The sequence below is a fragment of the Boleophthalmus pectinirostris genome, unplaced genomic scaffold, assembly GCF_026225935.1.
Source record: "Boleophthalmus pectinirostris isolate CB_2022bp ecotype Guang Dong unplaced genomic scaffold, ASM2622593v1 HiC_scaffold_1, whole genome shotgun sequence".
Taxonomy (NCBI): domain Eukaryota; kingdom Metazoa; phylum Chordata; class Actinopteri; order Gobiiformes; family Gobiidae; genus Boleophthalmus; species Boleophthalmus pectinirostris.
In genome coordinates, this window is record NW_026570970.1 from 27,793,319 (window position 1) to 27,812,169 (window position 18,851).

General features: G+C 36.9%; 1 protein-coding gene across 3 annotated transcripts in view; it reads left to right on the plus strand.

Moving 5' to 3' along the window:
* myo1b (myosin IB) overlaps positions 1 to 18,851 on the plus strand; it is an 88,069-nt gene that overhangs the window by 31,448 nt on the left and 37,770 nt on the right. For all 3 annotated transcript variants that reach the window (XM_055149191.1, XM_055149187.1, XM_055149182.1), the window contains exons 4-8: positions 3,428 to 3,522; positions 7,260 to 7,364; positions 11,417 to 11,463; positions 14,536 to 14,599; positions 17,963 to 18,061. In XM_055149191.1, the coding sequence (XP_055005166.1) occupies positions 3,428 to 3,522; positions 7,260 to 7,364; positions 11,417 to 11,463; positions 14,536 to 14,599; positions 17,963 to 18,061 (410 nt within the window). The remainder of the gene's footprint in view (positions 1 to 3,427; positions 3,523 to 7,259; positions 7,365 to 11,416; positions 11,464 to 14,535; positions 14,600 to 17,962; positions 18,062 to 18,851) is intronic.

Here is an 18,851-nt window from a genome sequence, read left to right on the forward strand (position 1 = left end):
TCTTGCCACTTTACTTTTGTTGTAATTTTAGCACTAACTCTTTCCAACTATGACTTCAGCTTCAACTGAAATCCAAGTTTTTCCCCAGAGGGTCTCCATACACCACAGAATCCATTCGACCAGCCATTAGTCCACTCTGCTCTTTACTGTACCGTCCAACCTTAGCCTATAGCTGCCAGAACTCCTTTTTTTCTGACAACCTTCAAAGCTAACTTCCCAGTAGTCATATAATATAGTGATAATACCTCTGTAAGTTAGCACAGACATCTCTACCATGTGTTTGAATTAGCATTTTGCAGAGTTGGGTTGGTGTGGAGCCCATTTTGAGGTTTAAAACGGGGAGGATAGTAATGGCATTGCTGCATGGTCAGGCTTTGGTCCAGAGGTTGTTTGATGGTGGAAAAAACAGGCTACCATTAGGTCTAAATGTTATACTGTGGACTGAAATGCTCTCATCTGGTTGTCCACACTGCCCCTGGTCTTTTTATTGGCTCTTTTATACCAATAACCAGCTGCTTTTACTATCAGAGTTCAATGCTGCTTATGGACTTCAGGCTACAGCCAAACCACACGTGGTATTATGGGCAATGCATTGATCTTTTTCTTTGAGATTTTAGCTTAAATTGTTAAAGATGTATTAAACGAATCAACAATGACATTATATGAAATTCTATTGATATTTTGCAGTGGCATCATGCTGGGGGTGTTTATATTTATTTTTGTGGTAGAATGTTTCTGTAGTCACCACAGTGACTAAAAAAGAGCCACAGAGCCAAAAAAAAGTGTCAAGGTAGTCTGAAAACTCAAGAAAAAGTACAAAATGGATTTAAACAACTAATTTTCAGGACTCTGAACAGTACAATCAATGTGTTTGATTTTCAAACTGAAAAACTGGCTAATGCTGGCTAGGTTGTGACTGTAAAGGTATTTGGGACACAAATTAGCTCCACTGTTGTAGTTCCAGCTAAATCACTTCTTTATGGTCAGACTGTCTTAAAACAAAGCTCAAATTTAGTCTAACAAAGCCTCAGGCAGAGTATTCCTACAGTTAGCATCATATCCCCAGGGAATGTTGATGATATCAAGGTATAAATAGCCAAGGTATCAGGTGTTTTATGAGCTATTTGCAGACGGCATGTGCTGAGAAGACTTGATTTTAATGGAAACAATGTGGTACAAGCTCTCACCAAGTCATATCAGTTATCTATACCTCAGGATATCCATTTTACATCTCTACATACATAACAGACATTTTGAAGAATATTTTCACCCACTAGCACACTTTCTGATTGTTGATTTCCTACTCATTGGAACAAGGACAGCGTGCAGCAGGTCAAACATTTCAACCACAATTCTACTTAGCAATGGCATGTGACATAAAAGTGTATCGATTAGGGATGTAACAATAACCGAAATACCGTGATATTGTATCGTCAAAAGTCTCACAATAATATCATGGGCTGTCACAATATATAGAATTACAAGTTCCTTTGCTTAAATGCAGGGTCTTAAAGTAGCAACAGCTTATAAACATAGGGAACTTCATTTCAGTGCAAACAACATGAAGATAAATGCTTTTTACTTGAATTCTTTGGATTATGATGGAAATAATTCACACCAGAATCCTGTCATGTTATTTTAAAAGCAAAAAATATCATAATGTGAGATGTGTATCGTGATAATATTGTACAGAGAGATTTGGATATCGTTACATCCCTAGTATCAATATAAGAGAGCAGCCGATGAGAGAAAAACTTTTGGAACTGTGTATTTTGGACTGAATATTTTACCATATAAACCATTTAGTTGGTATGACTAAGCCCTGTCTCTTAAAGTTAATGTTATTTCTGCCACGTTTATAGTCCCATAAGTGCCAACTTAGTGTGAAGTATATGCCTGACACTCCTGTAGCCTTTATACCAGCTAATACTGCATTTGAATACCTGATTAATGGCATTACTCATAGACACAAGTTCAACCAAGACCCAGGGCTAACCATTACTCTCAATAAGACACTTGGGAGATGCTATTTGATGCATTCCTCCCACATGACCTCAAGCTAATTTATATTTTCTTAGTTTTTTTAAGGTGGAACTGGTGGAATTAAGGTGGTAATTGTAAGCGATTAGTGACCAATGTTTTACTGGCAAGGCAGGGTAGTTAGCAAGGGGAAGCGATTTGTGCACAGTATTACCAGATGTGGTGCATAAATGAGACAGTGCAATATGAAAACTGCAGAACTTTATTCATGTGCCAAATATTGTAAATAAAATTAAAAAATCATAATAAATTCACTCCACCCTACATGTCTTTTAAAAGCAGCTGACCTTGCCCACGCCCTACTTTGAAACCCAAAGAAAGGATAAAGTGAATATAGAGAACAAATAATATATTGTTTGGGATTTCAGTGGGACAGGGCTCGCATTATCAGGTCAACTTCCCTATTGTGTCAGCGTCCTGGAATGTACAACAATAGCCTTCATTTTATTAAAGACTGGCCCAAACTCTATTATCATTCACAAACACACCGTGACATATTTTACAAGACATTTGTTAATTGGGAAACACAAGGCAAGTTCAGCTGTAAAAGAGAATAAACTTAACACCAATTTGAAGAATTTTATTATTGATAGATATTGATTACTGCAAAATAATGATAGGTGGATGGATTGATTTATTAAGTATCAAAGTATTGCTTCTTCTTTCCAAAATATCAGTACTGTAAAAATTGCAATAACATTTTTGTAAAACAGTGCTTATACATTAGTTTATATGCACACATATTTAATTACTAGGTCAGCTTAACTGGAGTGGAGCAAAGATGACAGGTAAAGTTATTTATAGTAGTGTGATTTTTAATGCTTTTTAATACAAAACTCATTGGTAACTTTATCTGATTAATATTACAATATTTAACATAGTATTACTTGGTATCAGAACAAAACAAATATCACTGTTATCGTCCATCACTACTGCAAACTTCGATGGAGTAACTATCCTTACTTGCCTTTACCTACTGAAAACATATTTTTAACTGTACTTGTAATGTACTTAGCAATAAATAATCTTTAACTGTGCAGTGACAAGGTAAACAGATTAAAAGCTAAGTACCCCTTAAGCAGTAATAAGTAGTTTTCAGTACTTTTGATCACATTGGGTTAAGAGTTCAAGCGTGGAAAGGAAGTTGTCATTATTCCATTTCTGTAAGCCAAACGCTAACGCGGCCAGCAGAGCAAAATAAGGCTACGATTCACTGGTTGTCCTACACTCGAAACCTAATTTCCTATAAAACCACATGCTATTGATTAGAGCAGACGCCATGTGGCAGGACCAGACGATGGAGTTTTGTCACCAAAAATAGCCAAGTCTAAATAAAGTCCACTTGGAGATGAGTAGTTACTAAACTTTGTGTTTTTGTGTGTTGCAGATATGCCCTGGCAGATGAAGCCTACCGATCACTACGAGACCAAGACAAGGATCAATGCATTCTCATCACAGGAGAGAGTGGAGCAGGGAAAACAGGTAATTAAATTAAATAGGGTTATAATTACGTAATAAATTATAAATTATCACAATTGAGGACCATATGGGTTTGGGCATCTGTTCCTGCAGTAATCTTCCGCTTTGATACAGAAAATGATTTGCATGAATATATGGGATTGGAAGCTGCCGTTTGCCGTTTGTGTCTGGATAGACAACACTAGCAGTTGTTATAGTTTTGTCATATCATTATTTACCCATTATTGACCTCACTACTTATTGCTAAACAAAATTATAATTTTTACCATCTTCAATTCTGGAAAATATAGTCACATACTCATATTCACAAGACGAATGTTTTATTATAAGACTCTTTTCAAATGATTTTAAAGGAAGTGCATGCAGCATTTGCCTCTACAATTTTTTAAAACGGATACTACAATCACAGTTTAACCAGTAAAAGAAACATACATAGTTTTTCTCATTCTCTGTATACGATCATTATGTACAGCAGAGAGATCCTTTTCAGGTTTTAAACAACTCAAGTTCAGCATTTAAACGGGCAAAACTCATTCTGCTTTCTGACTGGGGTATCATCTTCAGAACCAAAACTCCAAATTATAACATAAATAGCTTGATCACCATCTTCAATGTTTTTATCATCAAGAATAAATCAGCACTCAAGCTACTTCTGATTCGAACATATTTATCTCATACCTGGGGACACAGTAAGGTCATGTTTGTAGAATTTAAAATCATAGTTACAGTTCCTTTAAGGTATATTTATGTTGCTCTTTTGATAAAAGCTACGAAAAAGAAAAGCATCAGATGTGTGGAAAACCCTGCACCAGGTAGCTACAGTCATGCTTTCTTATCTCACACTGTCCTTTACAAAGGTTTGTTCAAAGTGTAGACATAACTTGCTTGACTAAACCACTGCTGGGATTTCATACAGATAAGCTCTAAAGGTCGCTGATAACGGCTTTCTTGAAAAAATTACAGTTGCACATGAAAGAACCTCTCCGTATGTACACATCACTGCTAAATTCTTTTATTGTCCAGCTACTGCTTTACACTGTGGAAGAATATTACATACCTTACTGCTGTAATAATGAATGGAATTTCCTTTGAAGGCCTTATGAGTAAACCAGCATGATGGGGGAAATAACATGTGGACGGTATTGCGCAAAAATGAGCTTTCATATTTTCATATAGTGTGCTTTATCAATACCAGACGCCCTTGAGCTGCACGATATGAAAGTAAGGAGTGGCGTATTGGAGTAATGATCTTATTTCATTCTTAGAGCTGAAAAGGTATTAAAATATTACTATGAAACATTGTAGGACTGCCTTACAAGCAGTGTTTTGACAGTACTGATAATGTCACTAGTTAAATTATTATATGCAGTAAACTTGTTACTTGTTACTTTGGATAACTTGAGCTGCATTTTATGGTAGTTTATTAAAGGTGCATATGTAACTGGTTTATTGTCCATGTTATCTATCTCGTTTGTCGCCACCACATCAAGTTAGTAAGTTTAATGCCTTTAATATAGAACATTCCGGGCATTAACATACTCAATGAGACAAGCGGGTAGCAGAAAAGTTACATGTTGCCCCATATTATGCTATTTTCTGGTCTGTTATAATGTTCATCATCAGAAACATACCTGGCGTGTTGTTTAGTTTCACACATGTTTAACACACAAATGTTGCGTATTTAAAATGAGTTCTTCTCTCAAACTGAAAACTTTTTGATCCACCTTATGATGTCCTGTGTCAGTGCTCTCTGGTGTTTGTAAACTTCATACACGTTCACTAGAATCCTCTTGAGAGCACAAGGTGGAACAGAGCATTTTGAGCTTTGGAGATGTAGACGGACTAATAAGCCAGGTTTACTCAAAAATGTGTGAATGAAACAAAACGTAACTCCAGGTATGTTTTTTTTTTGAGGTAACAACTAGGGCTGGGTATCATTAAGAAGTTGCTGATACGATACCTCGATAAATAGGTCATGTTACGATATGCTTTTTGATACAGTGAGCTTTTGATTCGATACAATTTGAAACAATATATTGCACATTGATTCGGAACAGTTCAGTGAAAAAATGGCTAAATCATGGCTGTGATATTAAAAGTCGACTAAGTCCACTGACTTTGTGCAAAGTTAATATGAAAAACACACATTTTACTCATCAAAACGGTGAAAAGGTCAAACTTTTGTAGCTCTTACACAAATAAAAAAAATATCGATACTCTATCATCAAATTATCTCCTAAAATCTCCACAAGAATTCATTTTGTGTAATAGCAGTGTAAAAGCAGAGAGCATTTTTTTTTTTTTTCATGTCGGAAATCATTCAAATTGTGTTTTGTAGTGTTTCGTACAACACTGAGAATTTGGATATTTCACGTAAGGTTTTTACATAAGTTATTTGACTTTTTAGCTCCGTTGTAAATACACAACATTTCTGTGCAACTTTGGCTCATTCACTAAGAAATGCATGACTGTGACTTATGCTATCAGTCGGCACCATAGCTTTCCAGAGTCATAACATTTTATTGTCTGAGTGAGACATCTTGGTAGGTTTATTTTGCTAATCTGATAGATGAAAGCAAGATTACTCCGCAGAACACCCCACCTCCGCACTTGTAAAACGTCTGCATGTACCCGTGAACGTGCCGGGATGATTTCTGCTCCTCTGTCAAAAGCTTTTCTTCATCCTTTTTGGCACATTCTTAACTACATCAGAGCATCAGAGCAGAGCGGCTGTCATCTGACCGGACCCGAATGTGATGCCAGGAGTTAAGATACTAAGAAGAAATCAGAAACATGTTTTTGATGTGTTTGTCACTTTGTCTTTATGTGAAGTGTATTTTTTGGGATATGTAGCAGTTTGTGCTTGTAGACTTATGCTGTATGCCTATTTATTTCAATAATGTATGTGTCTGTTCAATTGTCCGAAACGAGATCTAAACCTCAGCCGACAGTATTTTAATAAACAATTGATAAAGTACTTTTATTATGGCAGTTATCAGTATAAGTAGTATTCAGTTAATCTTTACAAGAAAACAATGTGTGACCCCTCCAATATAACATCACAGGAGACTCACTCATTCCACATGTTACTGCCGTTTGATAGTCCGCCAAAAGAAAAGCAAAGAGCATAGGTGAGTCTGCACAAAGGCCAGGTGAGGGGAAGGGGGAACAGCTTTCACATCTGCCGTCAAATAACCTTGCAGAGGCTAGGTTTAATTGTCGAAATCACAGATGTTTAGGATTATTCTTTTTTTTCTAATAGGATTCAATTTGTGCCCACACAGCAAATGCAATACTTTCATTGAATTACATACGATATCACACCCAAATTCCCAAAAGGGTTAGCAGATTTTTTCTAGAAATGTACAAATGTGAATGTATAAGGGAGGAGTTCCAGACATTCTTCACACCCACAAAAAAAATCCATTGTTGGCCAAATATACATTCTTTGAAATTACGTCAATTTTCTTTATTTCCCTGTGAGCTAGCTTGGTGATGAAAGTATGATGCAACAGTAGTAAAGTATATAGTCATTAAGATGTGGTTTTGTCAAGTCTACTGTCTGTCTACTCAGCTGCTCGAACCGCTACACCTCACCCACACCCTGAAATCATGTGTGTAGAGTCAGAGGTGATGTCAGGGGCTTTTTCACAGGCAGTACCAACATCTCTGTCACTGTTTGTGTGAAACTTTGGGTTTGATTATTTATCTTTTGTGTCTTTTTCTTGTGTCAATTTCAGAGGCCAGTAAACTGGTGATGTCATATGTGGCTGCGGTGTGTGGGAAGGGTCAAGAGGTCAACAAGGTCAAGGAACAGCTGCTCCAGTCCAATCCAGTACTAGAAGGTGAGTAGACCCAAACTGAACTAAATTCAAGCTTGATTTGCAGATAAAAAGGTGACACTCAAAGCTAATGTAATGTAACATACTACTACAAAGGCAAGGATGGCATGACCTTTTTGGTAAGACATTGGATTCTGTGTGTGTCCTGGGTAATTCTGAGATATTGTGGTTCAAAGTTCTGACCGCTCAGAGCACAACAACGGGGAAATACGCTTTTGTCCAAATAAGCCAAAAAAAAGTCACACAATATTTGTTTAAAAGAATGAAAATATATGAATAACTCACTTTCAGCTTCGGATAAAATGTCAGATAGAAGCCTATAATTCTGTTGAGGTGAACTCTATGACCCTGTTTACGCTGAAACGAATCCGCGTATCACCGTATCGGAAACGATCTGTGTCCACACAAGTCGTTTCTGTGTCTGCAATCCTTCCTTATCCACACAGCTTTGAGCATATGTGTTTACGTTTTACTGAAACGAAACTTAAAACTGCATGGCTAATTTGCATAAACTTAGCGCTCAAACAGCTCACTATTGTGCGTTGATGCGGTTCAGCTTCGGTCGGACTAAAGGACACGACTCAGTGAAATATATGTGTTCTTTCTGTGACAGAGGGATGTTCAGCTAATGGTGAGTCTGTTCTGTGCTTCCATCGCATTGGAGATGGTTCATGTGAAAGTTTTCAGAGATTATACCTCTGCAGGTCATACGCATAGACTGTATATATGAATATATGATAGTCTCTTAGCGTTTTGGCAGTGAATTGGCTACTTCACGGTACATAGAACTACATCAGCGTTTTCAGGCATCCACACAGTGCCGGATCAGATCTGTACTCAGATGAATTTGTGGGAGCTGGCGGCACCAGAATGTTTTGTCTCTGGAGCCGTTTTCAACCGGATTAGTGTGGACGAACACTGCATCCACAACGAAAATGACTCGAATACGTAGTGTGGACAAGGCCTATAATAACACTTTTTTCACTTTCTAACTGGTTTAGTATGCAACAGTCTGTAATCTACACTTCTGGCTTATGCATCTTTATGGATATTATTTCCTGTTAGCCAAAAACATGTACTTTTCTTCCATAACTATTTTTGTATGACTCTTTCCCAACCTTTTCTATATAGTTGTAGCCAAAAAGACTTTCTAGCAAAGGAGCAGACAACATTGCACTTGATGTTTTTACTGCAAAATTCATTTCCAAAAGTAATAACATTGTCCAGCTTTGTACTGGGTGCCTATTTTCCAGCCTTGGAACTGGAACTAAAATGGCACTGAGCAGTTATTCCTTGTGGCTAAAATATATTAATTTCATACAGTAATCTTGCATGAATGACAGTTTTAATGTTGTTTAATCCAACATTTGCTGCACTGGTGTCTTATTCAGTCACTCCATAATGTGTTTATACTTTGCAGTGACATCACACTGGGGGTTCTTCGACATGGAGACACAAAGCACATATTAGTTCACACACACACAAGTTCATTTTGGTCAGATTGAGTTAAAATTAAACCCCAGTCATGTTCATGTAAAGTTCATGCAATAACCCTGTATGCTGTAATGCTTTTTAGTGTCAAACGTTGCACATAAACCATTTTAGTATGTATTGGCTGCCCTGGAATAAATTGGCAGTAAAAGCACTTTCAGCAGTCGGACAAATTCCCAAACTCCTAAAACCCGCTCTTATTTTCCCATCACACCTCCCTTCACATGTGTAAGAGTATTTCTGTGTTTCCTACTACGACATCGAGCTACGAGCTGGCACACAAGCAGCTGTAGTTTAATTGGAGGCAGTACACAGGAAATACCCACCGATGATGAAGAGTTACACAGAGGCCAGGCTTCTGCAGAGAAATGGGACATCTGCGAAAGTTTAAGTTTCAGCCAGTTGGATTCTCACACAATGGTACATGACTTTTGTATGGTGAAGTTAGTTTAGTTTTCCTTTGGGTTTTGTTGTATTGTTTTAAGTCTGTTGTGTCTAGTTTTGCACTGTAATTGTTGAGGTATTCCTGGTTTAGACAGTTTTTGGTTCTGGTTTTGGGCAAGTTGTGTCCTTGTATGGACCTGGTGCAGATCTGGTGCAGACCTGGTTCAGACCTAGTTCAGACTGAGTGATTGATTGATTTATTTCGATCACAGGTATAGTCTGATGTTATTTCACAGACAGTCATATTTAACATACACAGACCGAAAAGGTGTAGGCTGAAGCTTGAGATTATTATGCCTACCCTTTATTCCTTTGTCTGAGCATCATCTTGACACCAGTTCGTCTTCATAAATACAGCAAGAGGAAACAAACAAATCAGTAACAATACAACAAAGTACTATAGCACAAACTAAGTATCATAATTCATGTATCTGCTCAGAGTTAAACATTCAAACCTCTTTATAAACTGGAAGAGATACAAGGTTCAGACCTGGTTTAGACTTGGCTAAGACCTGGTTTAGACCTGGTTCAGACCTTGTTTATACTTGGCTCAGACCTGGCTTAGACCTGACTTAGACCTGGTTTAGACCTGGTTTAGACTTGCTTAGACTTGGCTTAGACCTAATTCATTTCTATGTCAGACCTAATTTGCACCTGGTGTAGAGTCCTGGTCTAAACACAGCAAATGTAAGACCTGCTTTAGTTCTGGTTACTTCCTGTTAGAAAAATTCCATTTCTGTGCTGTAACTCGGGCACTCATTGCCAGCTCAGTCCTATGATATCAGAGGTATAATACTCCCTACAAGAGAAGTGAAGCCAGACTGGACTGTACTTGAATGAAATGGACAACACCATCCCAATGTCGTGATGGTTCATATCTCCAGGTCCCAGGTCCTGTAGTGATGGTTGTTTAGGTTAGATCCAGTCAAGTCATCTGCTATTCTAACCGTATGCGTTTACCTGTTGCCCCAGTTTAAATGTTTCCATGTACAGCCATAAAAACTCCATAAAAAGTTTTGTTCAAAAATTCGTCTTACCTCATATACAAAGTAAATGTATGTCACAGCTGCTCAGGGCTTTCACTTTCTTGCTCATCTTTATTGTTTCCTTTCTTTATGTGCTTCACTTTCTCTTATAGCCGCTCAGGCCCTGAGGCTGTGGCTGCACCGCCTAACTGCAGCCCACACACTTGTCTGAACACAGAGTGGCTTCAACTTACCGTGAACAGCTGATACCTGTAATAAAGCTTAGTCTTAATACAAAGCGGTGTTGTATGTGGCACTGAAAGCATTTTGATTTCAAATGGGTCTCAAAATTCAGATTAGGTTAAAATATCCCGGATTTTCCTGTTTGTAACAAATAGTGCAAGGTAACAAATGCTGCAATGATGAACAGTCATTTCAAAATGGTACTAGATAAGAAGGATCTGTTCTGTAATTTTAAATAAATATTGTCAAGAGATTTGCCTCTTTTGAAAATGACCTTCACCATAGTGTACATGCATACGGCCCACAGTAACATAGTGACGTAGCAGTATATTCAGTGTATTCACATGTGCTGTCTGTTATTGTTTATGGTTGGAAAGTATTGATCCCGTCACTTGGACATGTTGTGGCACTTAGGTTCAGTTCACCCTTAAGCCAGAAGAGCCTTAGTGCTAATCCACACAGAATTATGGAGCCTCATCACGACGAGTGGTTTTGACAAGCGGCGCAAAACGACAGCTCAGGAGGTCGTTATATAGTGGTGACCGAACTTGCTGAACCAAATGAAATCCAGGGTTTAAACAATGTAGACTTGATTTGGCCATGTCCTAGTTCTATTTTAGTTCTGTCTTAGTCCAGGTTTAGTTACGGGGGTTGGTGTCAGTTTTGTCTCAAGTTTGATGTGGTATGCGGGCAATTTACCGTATCTAAAGTACTAGCACGCTCAAGGAAAAGTCCCATTAGTGTATTTCTGCATTTAATTATTTGTGAATTCTATGTATTGATGTAAATACAGGTAAATACGTTGTTCTTTTGTTTTGCGACTCCTGTGCCTCAAGTTGTATCTACAAATCTTCAACATTTAAAAACATTATGAATCCCCTAATGATCTCTTTTTGTTCTTTCTTTTTCCAGCTTTTGGAAACGCTAAAACCGTCAGGAACGACAACTCTTCCAGATTTGTAAGTTGTCATCTGATGCACTTCACTAGATTATAGTAATACAAACCAACCTGCTCTTCCCTTTCTGCTTTTGGCTCTTATCTACACATACTTTATAGACTAAGACATATAATTCCCATATAATGTTATGGTGGGATATTTGGCTTTCCTTTGCTGCGGTCTGGGAGCACCACCTCTCATGTCAGTTAGAAGAGACTTGGAGGTATTTTGACATAAAACCACTTTTTTTATGTAAGTCTAGACTCAGTTTCCTGTGTGCTCAACTTATGCACGAGTTTGAGCTTGTCGTATTAAAACTTTACACACAAAGAAAAAAGAAGATAATGTTTTCAGATATAGCAAATAGACAATAAAGTTTGAATCAAGTTGCATTCAAGTGTAAGTGATCTTTGTTTTTTAAAAGTTTTATGTTTGTTTTTGTATTTATTGATTTATTCATTCAAAGAGCTTTTTTTTTTTAAGTCTTAAGCATTTACAACACTTCTTGGTCCATAATGCATGTTCACACTGTCCTATTCAAATAAATAACTAAACTAAACTAAATATTGACAAGTAATATTATGACTTATAAATTTAGTAATGCATAATCTGAACAAATAAAAAGAAATATTTAGTAAATTGACAAGCATTTAAAGTGTAAAAGTTGTTAAGACTATTTTCTATTTCGAACATTTAAATAATTAATAAAAAATAAATAAATGAATAAACCTGCTGAAGGCCAGTATGTTGAAAGTTGAAGGGGCACAGGTCTATTCAGACATATTATAATTGAAGGCATTTTAAAATTTTATAATGGTGGCCTTATAATGGTGCCGCATATATATATTTCTCTATATTGACAGTCCCATTTACCAAAGAGCACCTTTAACTATTTTTACTACTATTCATCACTGCCTGGAAGTCTATGAAGGGTTCCTTGTTATCCTTTGTTCTCAAATAATGAATACATTCAGAAAATGTAAATCCACGTCTAGACATCAACTATATCCCTTACCATTATAAATCAGGACCTTTACAGAAGTCTACACACTTTTGGAGACTTTTAATACACTCCTTGTTCTTTCTTTCCAATACTTTCTCACTATACCTTGCCTGTATTCTCATTACTGCGTGTATGTAATAAATGAGAGCAGCTCATATGAAGTGGACTTTGTTAATAGTCTTTACATGCAGTTTAGAGTCCAGGACCTTTACTCTGTGCTCCTGTTCATGCCTGACGTGGCCCTGTGCCAACATAAACTAAACAACTTGTGCTCAAAAATCTGAACAGAAAGCACATTTTGTCCTCTTCTGTGTCATCCTTTTCAAAGTTAACAAACATTGACAGATAAGGGTGAAAAGTGAAAACAAATGATCATGCTGGTTTTGTGAGTGATGAAAATAACGCAAGTTAAAGTAGACCTAGTATGCAAATTGACTTTCAGCTATGTTATAACTTCTCATTTACCCTTTCAAAGTTGTTTTGAAGTGATTTGTGCATGTTTGAGCAATCTTTAATCACTTATTCTCAAGACGCCATATTGCTTTTTTTTTTTTTTTTTTTTTTTAGGCAATACGCCTATTGCTCTGTACTTAACTTCTTTCTAGGATTCAGCAGTGTTGTGTACTCATTTTTGGTACAAATGAATAAAAATCTTCTGCTCGTGTGATCTACAGTTATCCATCGAAGATCCCGTCTTTTTGTTGTGGTGATGTTTACTGCAACGTGTGCTTCCATTGGGCACTGCAGTTTAACAATTATTATTTATTTGTGATGTTTTTACTACTCAAATTTTACTTCTGTATTCAGCTAACTTTTATACCGCTATGAGATTTACATTATTTTTTCTGTTGGATATGGTTTAAAAAAAATGGCTTCCACCCAGTTCACTGCAGGTCACCTCAAGAGTTCTACTAAATCTTGTTGTAAAACCAGGTCTAAACCAAGTCTGTAACGGGACTGAAATGGGACTGAAATGGGACTAAAGGGACTAAACTGGGTCTAAACTGGGTCTAAACTGGGTCTAAACTGGGTCTAAACTGGGTCTAAACTGGGTCTAAACTGGGTCTATACCGGGTCTATACCGGGTCTATACCGGGTCTATACCGGGTCTATAATTAAACTGAAACACACTAGAAGAAGCTGCTGTGCTCTGAACCAGTTCCTCCCAAGAAGCACAACCCACTCAGAATGAACCTATGCTGGCCCACTGCACTGAGCTCTCTCTTGTGCAGGGTGGAGGAGGACTGAGTTTGGCTGAATAGTTTAGTGACATCAGAGAACAGGACTTTCTGTTCCTGCTGCCACATTAAACTCCACTAAAAGGAAACCAGCCGGACGGGGGCTTTCCCAATTTGGACGCCCCATTTCAGCATCACATGTTGTTGTATGCATCATGGGTCACTTATTTGGCTCTGCAAGATGGGAATCACTGAATTCCGATGTTATCATAAATACCAACTTGTCTTAATATGATTGCTTTGAATATGAAACAGGCAATGCAACAATAAAAGTCTGATGGTAATCTGATCCTTGTGTCGATGCTGCAATCCAGTACATTACAACTTTATTTCTATTTCACTTTTAAAACCCTTGATCAGAGTGCAGTATGCAACAATAATTATAAAAGTAATGAAATAACATGCAGATCTCCAAAATACACTTAAGAAGACATTACATTTTTGGTCAAAAGCTAAAAAGAACAGATTTGTTTTTATCAAGCACAGACAATAACAAAGAGCATGGACCTCCAGGCACTGATGAGAAGTAGTAAAAATAGTTAAGAGGTGCTTTTTTGGTGAATGGGCCATTGGAGTTCAGGTCTGTTTTAAGAAATGCCAAAATCAATAAAGGCATTTTAAATTCATAAGAGAGAACCACTAAGGTTTAGCTCAAACATGTACCCGCCCACTCCCCCTACTGGCTAGCTTTTGTCATGATGCAAGTGAGTGACAAGTGGATTTAACCAATCACAGTGAAGCATGAACTCTCAGAAGAAACAGATACAACAATATTAGACAGAGCTGCAAACTTTTTAATTAAAAATGATTAATTATTTATTTGCGTTTTCTAATGTATGATTTCATTTACAGGGGAAGTACATGGACATCGAGTTTGACTTCAAGGGAGATCCTCTGGGCGGAGTCATCAGTAACTGTAAGTGCAATTGCATTGCCATTCAAAATATGCTTCTATGTTGGTCTGCTCTCTCCAGTGCAATACAATACAGTGTTGGCTATTTGATGTACTCATGGTAATCCCCTTTATGTCCTGGGAAATCCTGGAATTACTGGAAGAGGTCAGTAGTTGGTCAGAGTTTACCAAGAGATGAGCTGAAAATGCCCCATTGTCCTGGAAATAACTTTTCAAAACTTAAGGATTAAGGATAAACGATTATGCCATCGTTTTTGGTTTTGTTTACATGCCATCAAGATAAATCTTTTGGCCTTTGACTCTGTGAGGTTGTTATGGAGTTTGAATGAGAAAGTGATAATCACAATATCTAAAACTGGTCTCTAGACGACCCATAGTTACAATTTAGTTATAATTTTTCATATACATATTTTGTGGGCCAGTTTAACATTGGATTTAGTGGCACACTCTCATAGCAGAATTGCAGCTTCCTTTTTTCTGTCTGTTTTATTTATGATTGACTATTTATGAATTTATGGCGTCATTTGAGTGTGAATCATTTATCCTTGAATATATTCTTGGCAAAAAAAGTGTCACTTTTACAGTTCCACTACCATCTTCTGCACCTTATCAGTGAAAACATACTTGAGTGGAAGTTATGAAGGAGGGATAGAAATATAATTATAAAACTAAAAAAATAATATTTGGCTTTTGAAAATACTGCTACACAAATACTATATTGTCTAACATTTTTAAAGTGCTCTTATCTGATTATCACAATTGAACTCTTATCACTTATGTCTTTAAAGTCAGATAAAAGGCTGTAAACAGTGTGTATGTGGAATGCAGTTGTAGTCTCGTGTTGACTCACATAGTTGCGTGTTTGCTGGACAGTGCCAGAGGTCACAGAGACAAAGAGAGGAGCAGAGTGTCCCACACAACTGGACCTCTGTGTTTTGGCTTGTCCCGACACAAGCCCCAGTCTGTAAAGAGTGACCGCTGACATGTGACTGACTGCCCCGGGACACACAGACAGATGGATGGATGGAGAGCACCATGTCACTGCTCAGTTCATTATTAAAGCGGACTTAAATCCTGATCTTTAAGAGCTTTTAAGCTTTTATGTTTTATTAGTTTATCTATCATCATTAACTCAAGTTGTATTTTGAGTTATTTATGGATGTTTATGTTTATCTTTATTGTACTGCATTCGATCATTGCTTCATTTTCTCCCTGATTGTAGCAATTTTGGCAAAAGTTAAACAAACCCATTGTTTGCTACCCCGTAAATTGCAAGTATCCATAGGCAGGAAGCACTTCCGGTAAAGCAGCTCAGCAGTTTAACCATAAAGTCAATGGACCAGATATGATTATGAAGTGTTTTAAGATTAATATTGTAGTTTAAATTATGATGTGTCAAGCTATGAACAAGAAAAAACCATACATCTTCTTTAAGCCCTGGGGGTTTCCTTTAAGTTTTCAACTCAGATTATAGATGTACGTATGTACTGTTCAAATAGAATATTGTGGCTATGCGTCTTCACAGCAGCTTTAAAAATGCAATGGAGATTTTATGCTGACAAGGCTCTTATTCATAATGTATTAAGATGTTTCTGCTTGTTTCAGGAAGTACCTTGATTATATGGAATAAATCATCTCCAAAAATAGAGATGTTTTGACTAAAGGGATTTACCAGACATGTGAGATCAAGTCATTTTATATTAAGGCAATGTGCAAGACAATATGCTTGAATGTTGTTGTTAGTGTAGTGTAGATAAAATCACAAATGTTTTTCAATAATAGTGATCAGGTTTAGTGCCTACAACAAAAAAAATTTCACACATTTTATTGATGTCTTGTTTCTGGAGAACAAAATTCTGTTAAGAGTTTATCAACATTGCAGCTTATAACCTTCACACACAAAAATGCATAAATACCCTAACACTGTTCTACAAGTTTCAGCCAATAAATCATGCTTTTATGGCACCTACAAACGTACATATATCTTCCTCAAGTGTCTTTTGTTAGAAATGTCCAAATGCACTAAGACATGCTTGTAAATCTTTCAGCGCCCTTTCTTCTTGACCACTGTCCTCCATCGCTCTCCTCCACCTCTTGGATAAATGTATTAAAGTCATACTTGTTTTATTATTGATGCTCTGGGACCACTTATGTGACGAGGGGCCAGTGGGGCCTCTCCTTCAGACTGGACCTTTGTGGTAAACCTGACAGGATGGGGTCTCCCTCTTTGTGTTATCCACTACAGACACGGTGCTATATGGAAGCAGTTGCAACGCACGATTAGACATGCTTTTGCGCTTTTTTATTTATTTTTTTGGTATCACAAACAGCAGTCGCCTTGAAGAACCAACAAACAGTTAGAAAATGATCCACGCAGATTAACCAGCATTCCCAGAGCATCCACTGACCTTACTTTTCAACAAGGGAAAAAAATTGGATTGCAAATTCTAACTTAAAAATTGTTGAATTGCTAATAAAATTGCTGCATATACACTACAGCATATTTTATTGAAGTCAGTTATTTTTACAAACCAATAAAGTACTTCATATATTGGGTCTATCATTTAATGCTAGTTACCCTAATGTGGTTTAAAAAAAAAAAGGTTGCCGTTTTAATCAGTGAGTTGTTGCTCTTGGTCAGCTGCCCAGACAAAAGGGCTGACATCGGAGATCCTGTTCATTTTATGTCTTGTGTCCTTCCTACTGTATCTCTCTCTCTCTCTCTCTATATATATATATAAGCACTCGCCCCTTCACTAGAGAAACCGATAAGAGTAATTTAAAGAATGGAAATATTATCCAACAAAAATGGATTAAGATTCAAATTGACTTTAATTTCTAAGCACTTATATTTTCATGGATTCTTTTCTTCATATTGACACTTTCTAATATGGTGACATTTTCAATCATTTTTGGCATGGGATACTGGAATTGTATCTGTATATCCATAGGTTTTAGAATGCTGAGAATCTAGGACCATCGCCCGTAACGATTAACAGTTTAAGACAATGTATATCTTTTTGAATGGGGTAAAAAATGTTGCATACAGGAAGTTAGAATCCATATATTTTTGGTCAAGACTCTTTACAATGGGACCAGCTATCTTTAAGTACTTAGAAGCTTATTTTTAGTACCTCTTTCACTGAGGTGTATGGGATTTGTGGTTCAATCAATAGAGCATTTAGCCCTGAAATAAAAGTGCCTATAAATGACTGCTTGGGCCCTAATATACTGTATATATAGAGACTGTTCCTTGCATCTTCTCACATTGCTTTTAAATATAGATTTCTGTACTTTTTTCCTTGGTATTGTTTATTGTGTTCACTCTATGTCCTGTATTCATTATATTGTCATTCCTTTATTTAGATTTACTGGAGAAGTCTCGTGTTGTGAAGCAGCCAAGAGGAGAGAGGAACTTCCACATTTTCTACCAGCTTCTGTCTGGCGCCTCAGATGACACTCTCAGTAAGACAATACAACACAAGACAACAGCACACATGTAGTATAAAATTCTATTGATCTAATCCCACCTAATCAGTAATTCTCAAAAGATGGGCTGGGGTACTTACATTGTTTGGTTTTCTCATGGTTAAATAAAACATATGTGAAGTCTTATGGGCATCATGTTTTGATTTTGGGTTTTATGAAATTAACCTCATTGAACTGAAATCATTTAAATGTCAATAGAACTAATGTAATACACAAAAAGTATCCAAAGATTTGCAAAAATGAAAACGACTATATTTTCACCAATTAATAAGATCAATACAGTGGTTTAAGTAAAAACAACTCGATGCAATACCCACTGTGTAAAATGTGCCACAATTTTATTATTTGAATCTCTTTTATGTCTATTGGAAACATTTAGCATTTTACTATAATTCATCTGAGTGAGCGTGCCATTCTTTGTCCTGATGTTATCTTCTGTCCGTACACTGGGCTTTCCTGCAGCTGGAGCAGCACATGTCTCATGCATTAGTGAGCCATTCTTCCTGCTTCAAAAACACAGGCCAGAACAAAGGAGCACATTGCTCAACCTGCCTCGCTGTGTTTGCTATGCTCCATATACACACTGTGGATTTATGAATGAACACATGTGACAAACTCTGTTCATTACAAAACAAGTCCAAATCAAATGAAACATTTTGTGACCATTTACTTTTTTACTTTTACTTTAGTCTTGGGTTCTTCTGCTTTGTCTACATTCACAGCTATGTAGTTGAATAATATCATTTTGATGGCAAAGGGACATTAA